This window comes from Oreochromis niloticus, linkage group LG13, assembly GCF_001858045.2.
Source record: "Oreochromis niloticus isolate F11D_XX linkage group LG13, O_niloticus_UMD_NMBU, whole genome shotgun sequence".
In the NCBI taxonomy this organism is placed as follows: domain Eukaryota; kingdom Metazoa; phylum Chordata; class Actinopteri; order Cichliformes; family Cichlidae; genus Oreochromis; species Oreochromis niloticus.
Genome location: NC_031978.2, coordinates 26,989,841 through 27,005,113, shown reverse-complemented (window position 1 = coordinate 27,005,113; position 15,273 = coordinate 26,989,841). Strand labels below are relative to the sequence as shown.

The 15,273-nt window shown below is 40.8% G+C and overlaps 2 protein-coding genes and 1 long non-coding RNA gene across 3 annotated transcripts; 1 reads left to right on the top strand and 2 right to left on the bottom strand.

The window, feature by feature from the left end:
• Window positions 1-335: 335 nt before the first annotated feature.
• LOC100695081 (D-threo-3-hydroxyaspartate dehydratase) lies at window positions 336-4,380 on the bottom strand. Its single transcript, XM_019366259.2, has 9 exons — window positions 4,198-4,380; window positions 3,970-4,099; window positions 3,482-3,632; window positions 3,196-3,376; window positions 2,654-2,772; window positions 2,065-2,191; window positions 1,859-1,921; window positions 1,645-1,750; window positions 336-1,554 (listed from the first exon to the last, which is right to left on the bottom strand). The coding sequence occupies exons 1-9, from the start codon at window positions 4,341-4,343 to the stop codon at window positions 1,465-1,467; spliced, it is 1,113 nt and encodes a 370-aa protein (XP_019221804.1). The 5' UTR covers window positions 4,344-4,380; the 3' UTR covers window positions 336-1,464.
• Window positions 4,381-4,683: 303 nt separating this feature from the next.
• Window positions 4,684-15,239, bottom strand: LOC102079803 (uncharacterized). Its single transcript, XM_005462959.4, has 7 exons — window positions 15,102-15,239; window positions 11,331-12,603; window positions 11,119-11,208; window positions 10,996-11,027; window positions 10,843-10,900; window positions 10,447-10,753; window positions 4,684-7,786 (listed from the first exon to the last, which is right to left on the bottom strand). Exon 7 carries the CDS (start codon window positions 7,260-7,262, stop codon window positions 5,652-5,654), a length of 1,611 nt encoding a protein of 536 aa, XP_005463016.2. The 5' UTR covers window positions 7,263-7,786; window positions 10,447-10,753; window positions 10,843-10,900; window positions 10,996-11,027; window positions 11,119-11,208; window positions 11,331-12,603; window positions 15,102-15,239; the 3' UTR covers window positions 4,684-5,651.
• LOC112841978 (uncharacterized) lies at window positions 8,771-12,949 on the top strand. The gene is made up of 2 exons (XR_003213493.1): window positions 8,771-8,817; window positions 12,687-12,949. It is a non-coding gene; the product is annotated as an uncharacterized LOC112841978 (long non-coding RNA).
• Window positions 15,240-15,273: the final 34 nt, after the last annotated feature.

The following is a 15,273-nucleotide window of genomic DNA, read 5'->3' as shown; positions in this document are numbered from 1 at the left end:
GGCAACGAAATGCAGTTTGCATCCATCCAGAAAGTGCTTTAGTGTGTCACCACTCAGACAATGCCGCCATATTACTGCTGATATAGCAAGAAGTCAAAACTAGAACTAAAAATCCCCAAAAGTTGATTCTGTTCATCTGGACGCAGTGTTTTCAGTGGGATTAAAGTGTTCAAACTGTTGCAACATCCCTCTTTGCATGTCTGCATATCTCTGAGCTTCTGTACTGGAATATCATTAAATTGGCAGTAAAAACAAACACGATCGTAAACTCAGGCACTCAAGTGCCACAAATGCTCTGGTGCATGCCAACACACACTGAGCATAAACACACCACATGTCACGGCCAGGCGGATCAGCTGCACGCTGATCAGCACTCTCTCTCTTCCTCTCTCCTCTTCTCTCTCGCCGGGGCGGAACTCACTGTGGGTTCACGCCCTCGGCCCACGCCCTCGGGAGATGAGACACCTGGGTCTCGTTAAGGTGATCAGCACTTAAGCCAGGAGGTGACTGCTGTTCGTCGCTGGATCGTTGTCTACCACGCGTTAGTGAAGCCAAGCTACAGCAAGTTAGTTAAGAGTGTTTTCCTGTGTGCGTCGTACTTAACCCTGTCTCCCTGTCTACAGAGCTCCCTGGATTTTCCCCCTGTGTGATTCCCGTGTGGCAGTGTCGGAGTGTGAGCCTGTGATCGTGTGAGTGGATATTCTGAAGAACGCGTGCTTTCCCCTGGACTTCCCTGGAGACCCCTTCTCCCCTCACTCAGCTGTATATAGCAACCCCCCCCCGCACATTCTTGTATATACACCTGGTGGATTGTAAATAAACCCTTCTTGTGAGCATCAGAACCGGAGTCCTGTGCTTGAGTCCTCCTCCAAACCGTAACACCACAGGTTTGCTCATGACCAGCAAGTCATTAGATTGGGAGTCTTACAAAAAAATAGAAGATTAAAGGGGACAAAGAAAATTTTTATTTTGATAATACTACTGTACAATATAAAGCGCCTTGAGGCGACTTTTGTTGTGATTTGGCGCTATATAAATAAAATTGAATTGAATTGAATTGAATAATGTTTGCAAAATGTTTGCAGTTGTATATAAAAGGTCATTCATTAGCATTTATTAGCATTGGTATTAATAGCTGATAGCACAAGTGATATGACTTTCTATGAAGTCATCACTAGCTAGGTCTCCTTGTAGGCAGTGAAAAAGTGACAAAACAAGTGCAGAACACAAAAATTAACATAGACATAATATTAGTGGAACAGGGTTTCTGTTACAGTATGAAACTTCTGAAGCCCACAGTAAGAATATTTTCATTAATTATATGTTTTACCATCAAGATGGCACATCTCACTAACAAAGAAGGAATCGCTGTATGTGTTTCTAATGTGTAAAGAATTTGGAATGAGTCTCTATATATCTCATCTGTCCCAAAGAGACAAGAAGGGGGAAACATCGTCCAGCTCTTCACCACCTGCGAGTGGGCGTCCACTTCCCTACCAGACGACCCTTGGAGTGTACATGGTACACAGGATGCATCACTGCTGTTGCACATGACTGCAGAAAAAAAGCATTGTCTGACAACAGGAAAATGTACAATAAAACTGATGTGTCAATAAGATGTGCTATAAATCATTCAGTACTAACGTGGTAGGGAATCAGTGTGAGCAGAGAGCCCAGGGGGTACTTGCTGTAGTCCAGTTGTCCTGAGATGGGCTCCACTCGTCCATGCTCCTGGGTCATAGACAACAACCTGGAGGGAAACGCCACTCACATTTAACATTGGTACTGAGAGTAAAAGAGAAAAAATATACTAAAATAGACTGAGATTTTTTTTATTTTTATTTTTTTAAAGCATTACTTGAGGTTTGGATGCCCCTCGATCACAGCGTATCCAGTGGGAAGTTTTCCAGCTCCGTCCAAACTGAGAGACACAAGCAAGAGTAGGTGAAAGCTTACATGGTTGTTCCAAAACAGAGCTTACACTGATGATAGCAGTGATGAGTAAAACAAAAAACAGAACATAGGGGATAGGTATTAGCTCCCACTTAATGAAGTTGAACCCACCTGATTCCAGGCCATCCACAGTCAATCAGGAGCTGGTTCCTGTGTGGACAGTGACCGATGACTCTTGTGAGAACCCTCACAGCCACGTCCTCCGGACAGCATGAGCGAATCGTAGACTGCTGCACATCTGTATGCCACAAACATACATTTAAAAGAAATTGTTAATTAAAGGCCCTTTTGAAAAATATATTTTAAGTGTGACATGTCTCCCGACTATTCCTCAGCTCAAAATACCAATAAGGTCATTTATCCTGTCATACCTGTAGACTGTTTAATAAACCTCTGCTCCAAACAGGCTGTTTCAGCGCCTGTAGCTTTAAACGTTGACGGGTCCCGAAGTGAACTAGAAACATGTCGGGCAAGTAGACAAAACTAAGAGGCAGCTATGTGTCATGACCTTAAGAGCACAGTACGGTCAGGGACTGTTTATATAGGGCAAAGGGCTCTTTCGATTCTACGTTTCCCATCTGATGTGAAGTCAAAGGGTCTGGGTCACGCTGGGGATATTGAATATACACAACAAATAACGAAAAAGTGGATTTTACACGTCACCTTTAAACTAGGAAACAGTGGGTCTACGTGTACACACCAAAGAAGACGTAGTTTCCTGGGTGGACCTCGCTCAGCTGCGCCATGTCTTTGACTGGATGGCTACAGGTAGGGGTGGAGCCAATGCTGGACTTACAGGTGATGCCAACAGCCTTCAGTCTGACACAAAAAACCCCCAAAACAAACAAACAAAAAACCAGTTGAAGGACAAAGTTAATGCAGAATTATTCTTCCAGGTGGCTCTAAAAGAGTCAATCACACTCACAAGAAAATGCTCAAATTTAGAGGAGAAATAAACATGTTTACAGCCTGATGCAAAAGATGGGATACATCATTTTTAGATATGATGTATGATTTATTTGTTGCTTCTGGAAACAAAGCTGTGTGACTCAATACAAGAAACCTGTGGGCTGTGAAACTAAAACAAAGATGTTAAAATAGGTCATAAAAACAAATTTTTCAAGAGTATGAGCAACAGCTTTTATGTCGTGTGTGTTCTTAAATAGCCAGTGAGATAAAATTATTGATTAGAGCAGCTTTAATGAGTCAGTGTACATGTATTTTTTTAAACTTTCAGCTTACTTTTCCATGAACTGCAGAGTCAGTTTTGTGGTTTCCTGGGCAACAGCCTGTATTTGCTCAACTCCTGTGCAGTAATAGGTATTCCCACAGTGGGCGTACACTCCTGTAAGTTCCACGCCCTCCGTCTTAGCGATGGCTTCAGCCAGTTTGAGCGCTCCTGGCTCCAAGTGCAGGATGCCAGCTATGACAAAGAGCCGACGCATGATCAAACCTCGTGTTAACAGAGAGGTGAAGTGTAGCTCAGGCACTTATGATTAGATCTATTGCGGTTTCCCTGCACGTTTACCTCTCCCATTGCCACAGTTGAGTTTGAGCCAGACGTGCCACTGCCGACCATCTTTCAGGGGTCTTTTTCGGAGCTGCTCCAAAGCATCAGGATGGTCCAATAAAATCTGGAAGAGATCCAGTCTCTCTGACAGGGCTGCACAACGCTCTACCTAAAGACACACAGAGACATACATTAGAAATGGCACAGAAAGCACAGCTGAAACATTAAAAACTAACAAATATAAAATAGATGAGAAATTATGTTAAAGTAATGGCATAGAACTGGAGCTATTTTACATGCAAGTGCTATGGCGATATACATGTATCATATATTTACATATATGTATTGTTGCTAGTGATAATATTACTAAATATGATTCATAGTTGATACATTTTCAGCAGGCTCAGTTATTAATAATATATTTTTTTCATTTCTAATTTTTTACAGCTTTTATGATTTCACAGAATATAAAACAAGGACACATTTAAAGTGTGAGCTGAGAGAACCTTATCAAAGGGAAAAGAGTAGGCATAGAGGAAGTCATCATATCCATGGTCAGCATAGAAACAGGCCTCTGCCAGGGTGGAAACCACTATGCACCTCTGTGATCCACCCGTCATAATGTCAGCACACTCACTAGACACACACAGAGACCTCATCAGAATCCTGTATACACAGCAAGTCTGTAAGCATGTGCTGTGTGCGTGTCTATGCGTGAGCGTATGAATCCATACAGGGTTTTATGGGTCTTCATGTGTGGACGAAGCTGGACTCCCAGTTTCTGGCAGAGCTCAATCATCCTCTGGGCATTCCTCTTCGCTTTCTCTACATCCACCATAAAAGCAGGAGTAAACAGGGCTGAGAGAGGATCTCCCTCCATACTGGCAGCACTGGAGTACACACACACACACACACACAACCCCGTTCAGCTATCTTAGTGAGGACCCTCATTGACATAATGGTTTCCCTAGCCCCTTACCCTAACCATTAAAAATGAATGCCTAACCCTAACCCTTACCCTAAACCTAACCATAACCTAATTGTAACCCTGACACTAAAACCACGTTTTGAGCCTCAAAAATGGCTTTAAATGCCTTCAAAAATGTGAGGACCGGGTTGTGTGTCCTCACAAGTGACTGCTGGTTCTCACAAGTATAGTAGAATGCAGATTTAGGTCCTCACAAAGATAGCTAGACAAGAACACACACACACACACACAGCACTTCAGATATTTCCCATGCAATTAAATTCTATTGCATGATTGGCTCAACCAGCATATTTCTATAGGTATATTTATAAGTATGTGCTATACATGCACGAATCAGCAAGTAAACTTCATTACACCTGGGTGTGGTTTTGCAACGTCATATGGCAATAAAAAGATTTTTTGAGAAAATCTGTTTTGAATCTAGTTTGTATGAATTTAATTTTATAATAAGAAGAAATCTTAACCCAAACATTAATGGTAATTTAACCCATGTGATGGGTTCAACACAATTTTTGGTAACCTCAACTTTACAGATTGGTCACTTTGGCAACATTTAGGAGATTATATACCAATATATGTGGATATATGTGGATTCTAAATATCACATTATAGTTTACATACAAATATCCTGTCATCCTGTATCAATGTGAGGTCAGAGGTCAAATTTACAAATGAATACCTGTTATCTGTGACCTACTCCTACATAAGGTTTGTGTAATCAGAGTAAAACATCTGCCATATACAATAGTTGCTACCAAAATCTTTGATTGAATACAATGACACACACACGTGTTCAGTCTAGGCTAAAAATGTAGACATTTGTGTGACAATAAAAACACGCAATATTCACAATATAATCTTTTTAGAATTTTATTAATTAAAAAAAAAAAATCAATTTAGAGTGCCCAATAAGATAAGCTGTGTATTAGTTGACAAAAAACAAAACCCCAATAATCTGACAATTCCCTCTGAGCAAGCACTTGGCGACAGTGGGGAGGAAAAACTTTCTTTTAAAAGCAAGAAACCTCCGGCAGAACCAGGCTCAGTGAGGGACGGCCATCTGCCTCGGCCGGTCGTGGGGTTTATAAAATGACTTGTTGGCCAATTTAAAGAGTTTGATGTCAACTAATACACTTAAACTGTCCAAATGATTTTAAATAAATATTTACAGTCAATCCTGATGGATTGCTTACAGAACATTCATTTGTTTTGTCTGTGTGCGAACCCCGTAGCTCGACCCACAGAGGAAAAGAATCTGCTGATGAAAGGTTGATTTTCCAATATAGATACGGCATGCTCTTTGAAGACCTGAATAATGACATCATAAACGTATCTGTGTTCCAATGACATGAACGTCAGAATCACAGCTGGGTCTTCCCATTTCTCTATGAGAGACTTGTATACCATGTCACTGAGGAATATCACATGTTCAGCGGGGATTTGAATTTTTTTGATTCGCGGCCAGACTTTACTGAACAGCCGTTTGGAGATGGCATCGGCTTTTTCAGGAGAGCGGGGTGACTCGGCATTTTCAAAGACATGCTTCACCAAGTCCTCAATACAGACTTCCAAAGAAGACCTGTATTTTTGAACTTCTTCAGCCGTGCTAAGGGCTGGATCTTCCATCAACTCGATCAAGTACTTTTTAATTATATTGATCGTCAATTTTTGCACTACCGGGTCCCCGTCATTCAGTAACACGATCATATTCTTGTCTTCACAGAATGTGTTGTTGCGGAGCTCTTGGTAAATGACCTCATCCAGACCTATTAATTTTTTCTCGTTAATATACAAGTCTTTGATGCGGTCATCAGACATCACCTTGTCTAACAGTAGTTTGTGAAGTTTAACGGAAGGTTTGTGGAGGGAAGGCTTTGCAGCATGTGAGAGCACAGCGTGAATAAGTGTGCTCACATGCTCTTTTTGGTCAGCATCATAAGAGCTGCCTCTAACACCAGATAGTGATTTTTCCCACGGTACTGGAAATATATTAGTTTTAAAGTCCTGTAAAAGTGTTTTGGAGATCTTAGTTTCTGATGGTTGGTCTCCATCATCTTCAGTAATTCCACACCATGCGAATAGCCTTCTAAGTAGGTTTCGCTTCTTTCGGAAGAGGTGATGTTTAAATACATAAATGACCACTTCTTGAACTATTGGTAGCGCAATGATAACGTGATCAGGTGGAATAACCAGGAGCTTTGTAATGTCTTTAAAAATAGCTTTTTCAAGACTTTTCAGTCTATTTTGTTTGATGTTTAGAGGTTTTTCTTTAATTTGCGCCCACAGAGCCGGGAAGAGTTGCTGTTGAATCGAGTCTGTTGGCGGCACCTTTGCCTTTCTCGAGGCGCGTGCAACTACAGCATTTAGGAGCTCTTTAACGAGCAGCTGTTGGTCCAACAGTTGAGCGTCCACCATCTTCACACCATCCACTGGTCCATTTTTTGGCCCCTGTGCTAATTCTGAATCTGATACCAGATCAGCTAATTGTGGATCCTCCTGATTCATGTGCTGGGTGGACGAATGGGAGCAGCACGCACAGTGCTTCGATTTCTCCCCGACTCCCTGTAAACTCGTCTCCCCCAAGCTGAGGCTCTCAGCTGGGTCGACACCACCCTCAAAGTCCTTAATCATTGGCATGAGTTCAGCCATGGTGATATGAAACAAGTCAGATGTAAACATGCCAAGTACCTGCTTGGTGTATTCATCTGCGCACCCTGTTTTCAGTGCATGCCACTGTTCTTCGGTAACCTTCATAAAGAAGTCGTTAATTTTGGATTTTATACTTTCCCTAACTTCAGTCAAATGACTCATCTCTGTATTTGTATTGATGTTTTCTGTTAACCGTTGCGCTCGACTGCGAAGCAATGCTTCTTACTAAACTCAAAGGGTAACTAACCCCTATTTGGGGATTTTTCTAACGCAACGTCAAATAAGACATCAAAGGATCAAAGGGATTCTCGCGCTAAGCTCCGCCTACATCCGGGATGACGGCGACATGCCGTTACCTAGCAACTATGTGCGCTATGAGCACGACGATCCTCTGTTGTTGTGAATCAGTGAAATTTGTGTGGATGTCAAACGTATAGCCTACTGGTGTACTGCTTTAACCCACACCAAATGCTTTTAAAATCCTTCGTTTAAATTTTGAATGTGAAGCGAGCCCCCACCGTGTTGTTATCGGATTTCCATGATGGCTGGCAAGCTCTGCTAACTTAAATGTTTATGTAGCTTCACTCATTCTAATTGCTAAAGTGGATTCTGTGTTTGTCGTGCAGCTGCTGGATCTCTTTTGAGTAGCAGGATTGTTTCCCCTCCAGAAGTCGGACTAATGTTTCCTGCAAAAACAAAAATAAAGATAAATTCACACCAGGGGCGATTTTAGCCCATTAATTAAAGCACCCCCAAAAGTATGCAAAAGACTTCTTACTTTTTTGACAATATTTGCCGTTTGTGAGACACACTACTAAAATATTACAAGCATACAGTACTTGGTTGAGACGTAACAGTTTAACAACAAAAGTATAGATATCCCCCCCCCACTCCCAAAATGGTTTGTTCCAGCTCGCCTTTCCCCTACTCTGGCTCCGCCGTTACTGCTAGAGCGATGGTGGCTGAGACGCAGCAGAGCGGAGGTGTAAGTACCTGGCTTAAAACAGGACATATTAGATGCATTTAACCTTCAGTTACTCTTTATATAGTTAGGTAGGAGTCAGGCCATGTTTCTTTTTAGCTGAAAAACATTACACCCAGGTAACCTGCAGTGTGGGAAACGTGTTTTCCGACTATGTTTGCTACCCTACAATCCGTCCTGCTCTGTAGTAAAATCAGCGACATTTGACCGTCCTCTTGCTCCCACTGAAATGTATATAGCCTATTTAAAATCTAAAACTTAAAATTGTCCGTAGCTTGCTGTTGTTACCACTGTCCTGTTTGAAATGGATACTAACTAGCTAACTGACTGGATGCCTATTAACCTTATAACTCCTGGTGTGTGTGTGTGTGTGTGTGTGTGTGTACAGACAGACAGCCAGGTTCATAATGGATATAAGGAAGTGTTTTCAAAAAAAGGAGCCACATTCAGGTAAAACTGTAAAATCAAATGATCCGTCAATAAAGAATAATGTTGGATCAGTGTTTCAATATTTATATCTTTTATTACATGTACATGTGGTTTGGTTATTTGCCTTTGGTTGAAAGTACACTGAGAGAGGACTTTTTGTTAGTGATCTTAATAGTATTTTTTTTTCATATTAATGTAATTTTTCATGTAATTGAATACAATCTATTTGTGTATGATTGTCAGTCCGAAGAGGGAGAGAGGAAAGAGGGGAACGTGAGGAGAAAATACAAGGTCAGGAAGAACCAGGTAAGAAAACAGACAGGGAACAGTGACAGGCAAAACAGAAACTGTTAAACTGACAAAGAAAAAAAAAACTAATTTTACTCACACAATCTGGAAGTTGTGCTCTCCCTATATTAAAGCTGCTATACAGAATCTGCTAAACAAACTGGGTTGAAACATTTTTGACCCTCTTTAAGAACATTGTAATTGATTGGGGAGATTAAAATTAATTATATATTTTTATGTCGTTCAGCCACAACCCTACTAAAACCTCAGTAATAGGTAGGCCAACTTTTGGACTGTCCAGTTGGTAAATGGCCTGTATTTATATAGCGCTTTACTAGTCCCTAAGGACCCCAAAGCGCTTTACACAATCAGTCACCCACCCATTCACACACTGGTGATGGCAAGCTACATTGCAGCCACATCCACCCTGGGGCGCACTGACAGAGGCGAGGCTGTCGGACACTGGCGCCACCGGGCCCTCTGACCACCACCAGTAGGCAACGGGTGAAGTGTCTTGCCCAAGGACACAACGACCAAGACTGTCCAAGCCGGGGCTCGAACCGGCAACCTTCCGATTACCAGGCGAACTCCCAACTCATAAGGCCCGATCGCACCGTCCAGTTGTCTGTATGACTGCCGCAGTACGTACATCACATTTGCACACTATCAGAAAGTGCCAAACGGTGCCCTGGTGGAGTGAGGAGCTGTAAAGAGAAGCAGAGTGCTCTGTTTATATTCTAAAAATGTTTTAAGCTAGCTTGTTTCAAAGATTCTGTACAGCAGCTTTAAATGTTTTCCAAAAGCACACATGCACTTATCAGTGTTTCTCAAACTTTTTACAGTGTGTACCACCTGATAAAATGTCAAGCTCTCCCAAGTACCACTATGAAAGAATGAAACTCATAAATCTTACAACACAAAATTAGTATTATTAAATTAGTAAAGTTAGTATCTGCAGTAAAGATTTTTTTCATGCAGTGTATACATTCTACCACAGGCAAAGTTCCCTCCATTTTTATAGATTTTTTTAAATATTTTGTAATAAATTATTCTGTTTTGGGAGTGTTTTTTTATGCATATGTATTATATTATACATACACATTAAAAGTGAATCTCTGTCCAAAAAATGCACTCAGTTTACTTTTTACTCACTATGAGCATCATTCATTATTCTCCCCCAGTAATTAAGGTTAGGATATGTATTTTTTTATTCCAATCCATTGTTACAGACTTTTCAAAAAAGTGTTTTGCTTTTCTTTCACAAATGTGGGGATTAAATTGTGTTAAAATGTACAAAACAGTGATGTCATGTTTTGTGACGAGAACCCAGGCACAGAGAGACTTGATGAATTTAAGAATCTTATGATTTAATAAAGAAATTTGCAGACTTGCACAGAGATGGTAAAATTATGATGACTGATAACGGAGATGAAGACAACAGACGATGAGGACAGGGAGGATGCAGGGACCGACAGAGACAGGGAACAAGTCTCATTGTGACGTGTAAAGTTTATCTTGCCTGGCTGGGCAGCTCTCTGGGTGCTCAGCACCCCCAAAGCTCTGATCCTAGAATTGCCCCTGATTCACACTAAATCTATTAGGAAAGCAGCTCATTTACAATGTTTCAAAATGCAGTTAAAAACAAACCCTGTCAAGTTTAGGGGTGTTCAAACGCTCCAGAGTTCGGTCTGATGTCAACACTTTCGAGCTGCCGTGAGCTTCGAAGTACTCCTCAACCATACTGGGCTGGTTCTGAGGTTAGGGCGTGCTCTTGCTCTTCTTGTCAGGAGTCTTGTAGAGAGCTGCTGATAAACCTTTACTGGGAGTTCTCGGTGTGGTCACGTTCTCTTTATCCTCTTTCTTTCCTTTCTGCTCTTCCTCCAGCCCATCTTCATCCTCCTCCTCACAGAGTCAGAGGGTGAAAGCTCACTGCTGTCTGACCGCAAGCTTGGAGCTAAAAAACAAACAAACAAAAAACATTTAGATTAGAGGAAAGGTGAAATTTCACTTAGAATGAATTGAATTATTCCCAGTCAGACTCACTTGCTATTCTCTTCCTGAGCCTGTGTGGTGTTGTAGAGACAAACTGGAGCTTTTTGCTCTGTCGTTAAATAAAAATAAAATAAAATTCTTAAGTTGCCACCAGAGGTTGCTGGCTTTGGACTTTAAGAAGTTTAAAGGTTTCTATGGTCTCACCTTCTGTGGAGTTCTGCTTTCACCTCTAGGGTCTGACATAGAAGAAAAGAAAATACTTAACTGTGTGAAAATGACCAAAAAGATGAGTATACGGAAAAGATGATGAAAGTTTATTGTACTCACTCCGCCCCGTTCGATTGGGGGTTGAGGGTTCAAAGTTTGGGGTCGTGCTGAAACTCACGCTTATTCCAGGAGTCCGAGCCAGCTCACTTGCTGTTTATGAAAAGTGTGCAACACAAAATGAGCATATATGGTATCTAAAGAAAGAACTGGAAGGAGATGTATAATGTGCGAATGTTTGCCGATCTATGTGAGAAGAGAATGGAGGCTCTCACCAGTTTGGGCCATGCTGTGGCTGTGTTTAACTTTCTGAAAGGTAAAGATGGAGGATCCAGCCACTCTTGACAAGCCATCTTCATCTTCTGAAAATTCAAGAGAAAACTGGTCATTTTAAAATGAATTTAAAAAAAAGAAAGAAAAAAAAAGCCTCAGATATTTTTCATGCATTTATACAAAGCTAAAATTTCACAGCATTATGAATGTTCAAAATTCCCACCAAAAATTATTTTAAACAAACACACTTAATACCTATTGTAAAGAAATGTTTATCTTTAAGTTCTTAAGTATTAAGAATATATCAATTTAGAATTACAAATTGCTTTAATGTCAGAGAAATGTTGCCATATAGATATGTTTCTTCACCTGTCGAAGACAAAGGGTAGGTCTCACAGCTGAATACATGGGACTTGCTCTGCAAAGCCTACACTCCTGAGACTCCTGTGCAATAAATTGTGAATAAGATGTTTCTAAGGTTTTCCACCAAAAAGCATCTCCCTACTGGGAATATCAAGGTCACCTCACAACTGATTGAAACTTTTTCTGAAATAGATGAATTGTTTAAACATTGAGCTTATACTTAATAAAATGTTGCATAATGCATGCTTAAAACCCAGCCACAAATTACAGTATTTACTGGTATGGTGGTTGAAAACAACATGAATGCCAAGATAAAGAGACTGCTGTCAACCACCATGCTTTTGGAGGGAGAACAAAACACATGCATATCAGATGTACAAAGTGCATACAGTATATCAGATGTGCATGTACCATAGCTTGTAATGCACTAATTATGAATAATTACAGAGCTAAATCTTTCAGAGGTCAAGACCACTGGCCAAATACATGATTTGAGGGTGCATCACTAATCTGGTCTTTCCCAGTGACCCAGGTCAACTGATGGAACTCGGCACGCATAAATCATGGATAAAGCAGGCACGTGGCCATATAACCCTGGGTAAAATTGCTTTGTTGAAAGCAGCAGCAGCAACAGCAGATGAAAGAGGGCTCAGATGGACATGGTGAAATACCCGGGCAGGATTCAAATGTGACAGGGAGATATATGATGGGATTCATCACAAGCGAGCCTGTCATTGGAGGAAGAGGTTGTGAGATGTATGGCCTTTAAGTTCTCACCTGTCACCTGCTCTTCACATGAATAAAGAATGCAATGGGGGGGGGTGTCCCAGGTGGAACTCCAAGGATGTTCAGAAGGTATTAGGGATGTAACACACTGCAAGGACAGCGAGACCTGGTGGGTGGTAATGATTCCTGAACAGTGTGAAAACCAGAGCAGAAAAAGCAAAGAAATTGTGAGATTTGTCTCATTAATTAGTCATGTATTTGTTTTGCAGACTGGTGGGATGAATGGAGGGGTTGATGATCACTACCTGGAGATTTACAGTCAAAGACTAGAGAAATTGATAGAGGATGACAGGATGGGTGACACATGATAAAGTACAGGGTGAAATCTGAAAAAGACTTCAGAATTAAACAGCATAAGGCACCAACCATAACTGCCTGCTTATAAAGCCAATAGAGAAGTGTATTGCACAAATTATTTTTACTTGCCAGCAGTGGTGCCTCTACATGCAAAACAAACTAGCAAACCAAAAAACCTATGCTTGTATACACATCGATGAGAAAACAGCTTTCACGATCCTTGCTCTACACTGTAAAAAAAAATCCTAATATAAAAGTATTTTACAGTTCTGTTCTGTTCTTCTAGAATATCATTAAAGTTACGTAAATAGACTGTGATTTCACATTTCAAATGTCAATTCATGTTAAATCACTAATGTAATATAACATAATTTTCATGTTTATTAAATGTATCTGTCTGATACATTCACAAATGTATCATGATTTCACAAATATCTGTCCGTTATTTGAAAGATTGAACTGTTGAATTCAAATGTAATGCTATGGAAAAGTATATAACATGGTTCCTATAAGCTTGTGTTACATCACATAAGTATTATTATCATTGTTATTTAGGGCGATCGTGGCTCAAGAGTTGGCAGTTCGCCTTGTAATCAGAAGGCTGCCGGTTCGAGCCCCGGCTCGGACACTCTCGGTCGTTGTGTCCTTGGTCAAGACACTTCACCTACCGCCTACTGATGATGGCAGCCTCGCCTCTGTCAGTCTGTCCCAGGGCATGCAATCCATTATTATTTAAACCAACTGTTAACTGTATATTTCTGTACATTTACACATTATGATTCATATTGCCACATTCATTGACCTTGTTTATAGGTAATGTCACATTTATAGGTTTATAGGTAATGTCACATTAAAATGTTCCTAATTTACTGTTTACAAGCACTTGAAAAAGGCAGAATCCCATGTAACATTAAGGCAACAAACTGTATTGTCATTACTGAAAATAACCGTATTTTTATGATAAAGTTATTTTCTGTTATTTTCTGGTATTATTTTGGCGCCCCAGCTGCCGGAATATTACTGTTTTTTTAGGATTTTTTTTAACAGCGTATGACTTTAGCAAATGCTTTGCTGATATTTTTACGGCCTCAGTTGCTTGTTTGAAGTTGTGTTGAATACAACATGAATTTCATATTTGAACGTATGATAAAGGAGGTTAACCAGGTGTGTCCCTTTGTTTCACTGTTAGATGTGCTCCATGTTCCTGACTTCTGGTTCACAGTGACACTTTCCTGTTCTATCTAGGTGGTTAAAAAATATAGGGTTTTTTTCAGTGCATGCCAATATCGAGTAAATATAGAGCAGAACAAGTCTTGCTTGTTTCATGTGTAGGTGCTGTCCATGGTACTGATTCAGTTGTCTCGGTGTTGCTGTTCCAGCAACTTATTTTGGAGTTACTGTATTAAGACCTTGGACTGTTTGTGTTTAACAGTGAGGTGAGTGGTGTTAGTGACATCCATTAGAAGAATACACACTATAAAAAAAACATTTTTTGTAGTGTTTAAACATTAAAATGTAATTATTCAAAATGAATCTACTGTTGAATTAAAAGTACCCCCTATACCACTACCAAAACAATTGAATAAATACATGAACGTATCATGTTGTCTAGTCAGAGATCAGTCTCCCTGGAGGTGGAAGCCAGCGATACAGCCACAGATGGAGGAGATTCACCGTCCTGCTTTTGCTTCAGGTGAATGGCTATTTGCCAACAGAGGGGCTTAACCCTCTAACGCTTTGATGGTGGTCTTTTTCCTACTGCTATGGCACGCTGCTCTACCAAACACTGACCGAAGTTCAACAGTAATGGCGCACATGTGGGCTAAAATCGGATCAGTTGCTGCCTGACTGACCACCCCTCACTCCCCTTGGGGTGTTGTGGATGGAAGTGCTCCTGGGACACCCACGCTAAGCAAAGAGTTGCAGCCTGCGGGGTGGTTTTCCAGCTCCATCCATCAGAGGCCAACACCTTGGGACAACCTCCTCCATCTTCACTTGCAGCCTGCCAGCCTTCCATCCTAAATTCCGACAAGAGCTCATTTCCTTTGCCAGAAGCTGATTAGAAATAGTAATGGCTGCACATGTTGCTGAAGCGCTTAACACACACTGACACTGTTATTGTCGCACGATTTCCTCAAAGTGCCACAACAGAAATAGAACTATATCTGAAATTGTGCATACAGTGTGCCAGTTCCATTTTTGGGCTATGATCTTTTTTCAACGATCTATAAATGCCTGGAGTTAATCTTGCGTCACGTCATAGCGAAGAAGCAAAACAAACAAACAAACAAACAGAAAAAACAAAAAGAAAACAAAAAAAAACGCACAAAGCGTTAAGTGTTTTAGTTGAGCCATAAAATATCGCCTCCCCTTCATACACTACATGAAGGGTAACGCACAGCCGACAGCATCACATCAGGTTTTCTGGGATTCATCTTGGGCATCTTTGGAGACTCCAAATCAGCTGCGAGTTCTCGGCGTGCGTCATTGCGTAGCAGC